Genomic DNA, 8,915 nt, shown 5'->3' with positions numbered 1-8,915 from the left:
TTTGACCATGAAATTTTATATGTAGATGGGGTAGACCGAGATGTACATTCATGATTTTTTTCAGAATTTTTTGAAGACCTTTTTAGTCGGATTGCACGGTGATTTCACCAGTTCCGTGATTGCACCAGATATGTCTCCCAGTTTTACTGCCTGCCTGCTCCCTCCACAGCAAGGGAAATGAATCTGCTTGGAGCTAGGTTGTGTTTAGTTGCAAAATCTCTCAATCCAAACTTCACTATTCATCTATCACATCAAATCTTTTGCCTCATGCATGGAGTACTAAATATAGATAAATAAAAAAATTAATTGTATAGTTTTGATGTACGTTGCGAGACGAATCTTTTGAGCCTAGTTAGCCTATAATAAAACAATATTTACCATAAACAAATAAAAAATATTATAATATACTATAGTATCCGAGGTAACTTTTTTACCAACTTTTTGCGTATCTGAACACAGCCAGAGACGATTGGTCCTGCTCCTAGTTGGCTAGCTGGTCTACCAATGCACCGGTAAAAAGTGGCGGCATGTGAGTTAATGATAAATGCAGGGCAGGCGGGCAGCCTGCGAGGAGACAAGAGTAGTGCATCAATGCATGCATCGTTCAGAAAAGGGCAAGAACAAGGAACAGAGGCCTGTTTAGATCACAATCCGTAAATAAAAAAAATATCACATCGAATATTTCGATACATGTATGGAGTACTAAATGAAGTCTATTTATAAAACTTTTTGCATGGATGGGCTGTAAATCGCGAGACGAATCTAATGAGTATACTTAATCCATGATTTGCAACAGTGATGCTACAGTACCATCCGCTACTTATGAATTAATCATGGATTAATTAGCATCATTAGATTCGTCTCGCGATTTACAATCCATTCGTGCAAAAAGTTTTGTAAATAGACTTCATTTAGTACTTCAAATTAGCAAGATTTCATCGCAAAATTTTTTTGCAAAACATCTAAACACGGCCAGAAATGTGTGGGGGGACTGTATTGGCAGTTTTTACTAGTGCTGATTGATGATCCTAGCAGCCATTGCCCAAGTGGATTGTATACCAAACGGCAAGTGAGGAAAGAAAGAGAAGCTTCGTCAGCGATCCAGAGATTCAGGCTGTGCCGGACCAAAGCCAACGCAGAAGAATGGCAGTGCGGTGAATGGCTAATCGTAGATGAGCGGCTGTTGTTACAAGAGGAACAGGAAAATTTGTACAGTCTGGATTATCCATGATTGGAAGATGGTTGGAGCAACGAAGCGTCTCTGTTCCGTCCTATGATAGTTCTTTTAGGAACAACTTTCTTGGCAACCTAGAATTTCTCCTCTCCAAACTAGGAGAGTATATATATTGAACTCTACGACCAATTGCTGTAGTGTAGGACAGTCGATTTGACATTATAGAAATGATAAACCATTATCACCTCCGGAGTATGCGTGCCCTGCAAGAGTAATCTGTCCATGATTCATGAATGCGCCATAATCAGGAAACGCAGCCTTTGTGCAGGTATGCTTCAGAAAAGATCAAAAGATGGCGCCTTTGCCATTGCCATTGCCAAGGGGATAAAAAGTTTCTAAGGCGCAGAACTGTAGCACACCATCACAGACCAGGGAAAAACTTTCTATACCGCCGGAAAACCGGAAAAAATTCCGTTTCCGCTAGTAGCCGGGAAATGGAATTTCGGAAATTTTCGGTATTTTTCGTTTTAAATTTGGAAAATTCAAAAAAAATTGGAAAAAATATGATAAAAAACTAGGTGTTTTTCTAAGCAAATAGGACTAGAACACACTCAAATCTAAGATCATTTGCTAGGTTAAAATTGCATTTTAGTTGAAAACAATGTTATTTGTAGCCTAATGAGGTAGGATTTATAGCTTTTTAATATCCGTACTATCAATGGGTTAAAAGAATATACCTTTTGAATGGAATGAGAGGTCTCCTTTATTTATCCTTACACTTTCATCATATCTTCATTACTTATTAAGTACTACGTGATATACATAAACATTGTTTATTGGATTGAACTTGGGCTTTTATATGGACTATGCAATTTATGTATTGTAAACTTATATTATGGTCTATGGATTGTAACTATGTACTTAAGTTATTGTGATAAATTTAGTTTTCATGCATTTTATTTGTGATTTCATGTGACAATATGCTTTTGTTATGAATAATTTGTGTGTAATATATTTAATATGCATTGTACATTGCAATATACAATAGATACAAAAAATATTCTATCAAATTATTTAATTCTTCATATGTTTGGAGCATTTGTAGTAAAAAAATGACATTTTCCACCAGAAAGTCCGGAATTCCGCCCGAAATTTTCAGAATTCCATTTTTTAAATTTGAATTCACCTTCCGTTCGGAAAATGCGGTTTTCGGCGGAATTTCGTCTGGAATTCCGTTTCCGGTGATCGTCGGGATTTGTAAAAAAACGAAAAGGTGAACCCAGTCACAGACTGACCTATAGCGAATTCAAGAGTCCAGTAGAAAAGGGAGGTGCTGGCCTCAGAACCTACCCAAACGACAGCCGGCGGGTAGATGAGGTGAGGCACGCCGTTAATGATGCGAGCAACCTGCCATGCATGATGGATCCAAAGGGTCAAAGCAAACCTGACCTGCTTGCTGTAATAACTGGCTGAGCCTGTGACGCTGGACATTCGGAATGGTCAATGGAACGTGACAAAGCAGGCCGTATTGGGTATTTTCTATACATGTAGATGGCATTTTAAATACTAGAATAAAACTACATCCTCCTGAGTATAGGATTCTTTGTAAAAACAAAAAAGATATTCAGAGTTCAAGCCAGAGGCCTCCCGTAGGCTGTAGGCAGTACAGTATCCCATGGGTGGTGTGTGCAGGATTCCAGGTAAGTGAGTGTCTGACAAGGCAGTGTTAATGGTGGCTAATTGACTATTATTACCTAGCAAGATTAGAGCAGGGACCTCGTCCTGATCATAGGCCACAAGTCCAGACAAGTTTGGCCTGTTATCTTCGTGCCCACACAGACACTGTTACTCTTCTCAGCTGAAGCAAGCAAAGCTCAGTCAGGGTGGAGCTCACATCACATAAGCAGAGGAGCACACACTCTCCCATGGAGCTCAAGTCCTCTTATCTCCAGCCTGCTTCTTCAACCTTGCCGTCCTCCACAAGACGAGTAAGTGACAAGCACATTCTTTTTCACCACTTGCTCTCTAGTCTCTTCATCCAAAAAGATGAGTTACAAAAGCAATCTGATGGCTGCTTCTTGAAGCTTGCTGTTCTTTCTCATCCTTGCCTCAGAATCATTTTTCTTGTCCCGTCGATCCGTTGCAGAACTCGTTCCATGGAGAAGGAGCCGCTGCAGCAGCCGGAGGAGGAAGAGGCGGCGGTGGTGGCAATGTGTTTGGGCCCACATTCAGTGACACGCTCGGCAGCCTGAACCTGAAGGAGACCTCCGAGCTCGTGAGGACTTCCTTCCCCATGGCGACCATGACCAGGAGCAGCAGCAGCAGCACCGGCCACGGCAGGAGCAGCCACCACGAGGCCTCCACCACCACCTCGTCGTCGTCCTCCTCCACGGCCTCAGCGCAGAGGCGACGCGCGGAGCCGCCGCCGCCGCTGCAGGTCGTCCCGGCGACGCCGGGGCGGCCGTTGCAGTTCTTCGCGAGCCCCGCGCACCACCACCAGCTCGTCGCCCCGAGGAGGTCGGTGCCGTCCAAGTGGGAGGACGCCGAGAAGTGGCTGCGGCAGCCGTCGGACTCCGACCACCTCCATGGCGCCGGCAAGGTCGCGTTCTCCAGGCAGCGGAGCAGCGGGCAGGGCCGGAGAGGCGGCGGCGAGGAGGAGAAGCCGGCGGCGGCGGTGGCGGTGAGGAGGTCGGTGGACGCGCTCTCGGACGCCCACGCGCTCGCGCTGTACGCGCCGCCGGCAGCAGAGGTGCTCCTCAAAGGTGGCATTTTGATTTCTCTCAGGATTTGTTGCTCTGGTTCGGCACTGGAATTTGTTCCTCCATTGATGCTGCTGCATTGAATCACAGATAAGTTCACGGACAACGAGGAGCCGTCGAAGGAGACCTTCGTGTTCCGGAGCGCGTACTGCGAGCCGGCGCCGGCGAAGGGCGCGGCGGCGGTCGCCAGCGGCGACCAGCGGAGGGACATTGGCACGGAGATGACGCCGCTGGGGAGCTCGTGCCACACGCCGCTCAAGAGCACCTCCCCGGCGCGGCACAACACGCCGGCGAGCCGGTCGGGGCCGCTGGTGCCGTACGCCGGCGGCGGCGGGATGGACATCTCGGAGCTGGCGGACTGCCACCTCGCGAAGCTGGACCTGGGCGCGCGGTTCGACGCCATGCTCGTCAACTGGAGCTCCAAGGAGGAGGAGGAAGAGGAGGTGTCCAAGAGCCTGCGGCACTTCGAGGCCACCGTCGGCGCCGGCGGTGCGCTGCCTTGCGATGAACGCGGCGGCCACTGCCGGTGGGAGGACGATGACAGGGCCAAGAGCTGCATCAGGTGTGTGCAATGCTGCACTGCACGTGGCATTGCAGAAAGATTAGATTATGGATTCAGAAATTCAGATATGAATTTGTTGAGTTTTCTTGTGTTCCTGTTTGATTAGGTATCAGAGGGAAGAGGCAAAGATCCAGGCTTGGGTTAACCTGGAGAGCGCCAAGGCTGAAGCACAATCAAGAAAGCTGGAGGTAAAACCAAATTTGCTAGTACCATGTTTTGCATAACTCACGGGCGAAATTTGATTTTTGTAACTGCAAAGTTCAGTTGCAAATATGAAATTATGCATAACTCATGTGGTAACCTTTGATTATGGCATCATAGTAGTCTGCGTCATGTTTCAAGTTAAGATTACACAAATTAGAAAGTTGTAGGTGCTAATTGGTTGCCTATGCTAGTCTGAAGGGCTGTGCCATTCAGTTATATGGTAAGGAGATTTTGCGGCCATTTTCGGAGACCTGTGATCTTTGCCCTATGTAGTGTTCACTGAAATTAAACTGCTTGCCAAAATCTTGGGTATGGGAGAATTGGGGGTAGGCTGTCCTAATCTTTGGTACGGCATAATAGCATCTGACTTCTGGCCCTGCTTTCCTGACCGTGATGGCATGCTGCGGGGTCTGCAGCCAGTTGAACTGCAAACTGAGCAGAGTTCTTCAAACCCAGCAGCTACATGTCTGTTTTGAATTTATGATATTATATCCAGTTCAAAGTTCAAACATTTTTTTATCATGAGTCTATCCAGTTCAAACTTCCCACATTGCATTGGAAACTTCATAATGGCCATTGTCAGTACAAACAGAGGGCGTTGTGTTCGGTAACCATGTGTTTGAACTCGGTACTTTCTGTTTTGTGCATCGAGAAATTTCAGAGTTAGAAATTGCAGAGGAAGGTTGGGACTTGGGATCAGATCACAGCTCTGTCATTTCCGTGTTCGGTGTTCCTTCCTACATTTCCATGCGAATTCCTGTCCGCCACCTCCGTGTCGCCTTGGTAACCCGAGTTGTTTAGAATGGTGGGAACCATGATTGTCCATTGCTTTCTATGCAATCACCCTCTCACTTTTACCAACAGCGCATCGGAATTCAAAATCCTTAGCTGGTTTTTTGTTCTGAACTTGGACTGTCCTTCTCAAAGCCATGTGAAGAACTTCGATCCCAGAGCGCCGAGCCATATGTTATCCGTTTAACCATGATTATGTAAGATCAAGGCATGTGCTTGGGGACATTGTTATGGTGATTTGTGATACTAATTAATATACTACTACCAGTGCATCTGCATTACATATGCAATGTTACACTAGTACAGACATTGAATTCAAAGTTTGAACCTTCTTCGGTTCTTCCCTCCATGCTGCACTCATCAAGGCATACCCATTATTCTTTTCTCTCTCGAGCGATTGCTCAAGGCATCATACTAGATGACACATTGCAAGCAGAGTCCAGCTGGTCATCTTGTTGTCAGCAAGGGTTGAACAACCAGGTTCTGACGGTTTGTTGCTCTCGGCAGGTGAAGATCCAGAAGATGCGTTCGAACCTGGAGGAGAAGCTGATGCGGCGGATGACGACGGTGCACCGGCGCGCCGAGGAGTGGCGCGCGACGGCGCAGGCGCAGCACCTGCAGCAACTGCGGCGCGCGGCGGCGGCCGGCAGCGGCGGCACCACCCGGCGGCTCCGGGCGGCGAGCCACCACCGGCACCTGCCCGGGAGCGACGCGGCCGCATGCGGCTGCTTCCCGTGCAGCAGCAACGTCGTCAGCGGCAACCTCCTGAACTACTACTGAAACGAGATGGTGAGGGCAAGATCATCAGGGCGGTAGGTTGTTGATGTTTTTGTAGAGGGTGTTTGAGATGATGGGTGGCAGGCAGCTGAGAATGGGGAGATTGGTGGGAACGTGTCTGAATACTGGTACCAGATTGCTGAATGCTGACCCACAGTGGAAACATTAAGAGGTTGTTTCTTTTTTAGGCCCTGTTTAGATTTTTACTCATAAACTCCGTAAAAAAAACGTCACATCGAATATTTTGACACATACATGGAGTACTAAATGAAGTCTATTTATAAAACTTTTTGCATGAATGAGATGTAAATCGCGAGATGAATCTAATGAGCCAACTTAATCCATGATTTGCAACAGTGATGCTGTAGTAACCATTCGCTAATTATGAATTAATTAGCATCATTAGATTCGTCTCGTGATTTACAACCCATATGTAAAAAAATTATAAATAGACTTCATTTAGTACTTCAAATTAGTAAAATTTCATTACAAAATTTTTACATGTAAACAACTAAACACGGCCTCCTTTGGTGCAAACTGTGGCTGACAGTATTCTTCTGATCATGCCACACGGGCAACTTGGTGACTAACAAAGAGCACCTCAGCTCCAGCATTGTGAGCAGAACAGGCATGTTTGGCTAAAAAAAAAGAACAAAATTACTGTAGAAAATGGTGTTGCGTTTGCGGTAATAACAAGGTAAATGTTCCTTGTTTGGTCCACTGATGACGTGCAAGGCAAAATCTTTGCGAAAAACTCTGTGTTTAGATTCAAAATTTCTCTCTCTAAACTTCACTATTCACCTATCACATCAAATCTTTTGCCTCATGCATAGAGCATTAAATACAGGTAAATAAAAAACTAATTGCATAGTTTTGATGTACACGACGAGACGAATCTTTTGAGCCTAGTTAGGTCACAATAGGATAACAATTATTACAAACAAACGAAAAATGCTACGGTGTGCTACAGTGTCCGATATGACCTTTTTTACCACCATTTTACGAATCTAAACACAGCCTCCCTTGCATTGCATGCAAAGCCTGTATCTAGTGACGGGGGGAGCATCGCCCTGACGATGCGTTCGTTAGCAGCGGCCCAGGCAGCACGTGTAGGTAGGATTCGGGGGCTGGAAAAAAGCTCTTGGCATTTTTTAGGAGAGAAGAGGGGGAGGGAGAAGCATTTACAAGTAGCTCCTTGTCTTAGTCAGACAGGAAAACTGGCTTGGCTTGCATGAGAACACATGCTATCGACGAAGATCATCAGTGTAATTGTGGTCGTTGCGAGGAATAACATTTTCTTCTCGAAGCAAGTCTAATAAATACATCCATCTGCTGGCTATAAGAATTTTTATAGTCTAGAATAGTAGTTAGTTTTTAATCTCTAGTTGGTGTCCGGTTGCTTCGCTGTTGGACCTTTTCTGTCGTATTTTTTTTTCTCTAGGTAGGACTGCTGCTACCCCCTTGGGAAAGACGATGTAATTTCATTGCATTAAGTAATGAAATTCGAGCAAGGCTCAGGATAGAAAAAGTAATTATTTTTTAATTTTATCATTAATATAAAGTCCATATGTTCTCTTTTACAGAATTTTTTGATTCTTGTGTCCAAACTTGGCTATCTCTCCTCTTTTCTCCATCTTAGCATTTAATGCTAAAAGATCTCCTCCGTCAGTTGCCGCTAGCACCAGCAATTTCGCGGACCAGCACAGTAGCAGTAGTATCTCGAAATCCGTGCGTGTGAGGGTGAGACGTTATCGCCTAGCGATGCCACTAGCGAAAGAAATCTTGCTATTTCTCTCTCTCTCTAAGCTAGTTCGTTGAAGGAGGTCTAAGACCTTGTTTATTTTTAGAATTTTTTTTAAGTCTCTGTCACATTAAATTTTTTTTACTATTTTTGAGTATCAAATACAATTTGTTTATAATTTTTTTGACAACTGAGTGCTAATTCACGAGACGAATCTAATGAGCCTAATTAATTCATAATTTACTATAGTGATACTACAATAACCATCCGCTAATCATGGATTGATATACCTCATTAGATTCGCCTGCAGTTTAGCCTCAGGATTCTGCAATTAGTTTTATAATTAATCTTTATTTAATATTTTTAAATATTAAAATTTTTTAATGTGATATAAACTAAAATTTAGCTCCTAAAATTAGACAACCCCTGATACTTGCTCTCATGCAGTAACAGCGAAGCAAGCAAGGACTTTCCGGGGGGAAATATGATGCGTTTTCAAAGGGGCAAATGGTCGAGGCTGCTAGGAGGGGATCAGGGAGGGGGCAGGCCGTGGCCGGGGGGCGCGCCCTCCTTTGACCGAGACAGAGGGCGTCCGTAATGATAATAGTTAGTATTAACTATGTAGTCTGTTGACGTGGAGGTGAGAGATGAAAGAAAAAAATTATTTCATATTATTAAATCCACACGTTTCTCTCATATTTTTGAACTATGTGAAATACATTATCTATTTACTTGTTGCTGGTGATTACTCTCTCTAATTTTTTCATTACCTTTACTCGTTGCTGGTGACTACTCCCACTCCAATTTTTTCATTACCGCCATTGCGAACGCTCTGACTGACTCGGGGTCTGGGGCAGGCGCCGCCAACGGACGGGACAAGGGCAGGGCCGTGGGGCCCTCGTCCGA

The 8,915-nt window shown here is 44.9% G+C and overlaps 1 protein-coding gene across 1 annotated transcript; it reads left to right on the top strand.

Annotated features, from left to right (window-relative positions):
* Positions 1–2,939: 2,939 nt before the first annotated feature.
* Positions 2,940–6,454, top strand: LOC120644966. The gene is made up of 5 exons (XM_039921706.1): positions 2,940–3,162; positions 3,321–3,936; positions 4,024–4,495; positions 4,602–4,683; positions 5,999–6,454. The coding sequence occupies exons 1-5, from the start codon at positions 3,100–3,102 to the stop codon at positions 6,269–6,271; spliced, it is 1,506 nt and encodes a 501-aa protein (XP_039777640.1). The 5' UTR covers positions 2,940–3,099; the 3' UTR covers positions 6,272–6,454.
* The last annotated feature ends 2,461 nt before the right edge of the window (positions 6,455–8,915 follow it).

This window comes from Panicum virgatum, chromosome 8K, assembly GCF_016808335.1.
Source record: "Panicum virgatum strain AP13 chromosome 8K, P.virgatum_v5, whole genome shotgun sequence".
NCBI classification, from domain to species: domain Eukaryota; kingdom Viridiplantae; phylum Streptophyta; class Magnoliopsida; order Poales; family Poaceae; genus Panicum; species Panicum virgatum.
This window is presented reverse-complemented; position numbering and strand designations above follow the sequence as displayed.

Bases quoted from the DNA above. Each gene is read 5' to 3' on its own strand.
- LOC120644966 (XM_039921706.1), top strand. From the start codon at position 3,100: ATGGAGCTCAAGTCCTCTTATCTCCAGCCTGCTTCTTCAACCTTGCCG. The intron at 3,937-4,023 runs GTGGCATTTTGA...ATTGAATCACAG, and splicing joins AGCAGAGGTGCTCCTCAAAG to ATAAGTTCACGGACAACGAG. The intron at 4,496-4,601 runs GTGTGTGCAATG...CTGTTTGATTAG, and splicing joins AGGGCCAAGAGCTGCATCAG to GTATCAGAGGGAAGAGGCAA.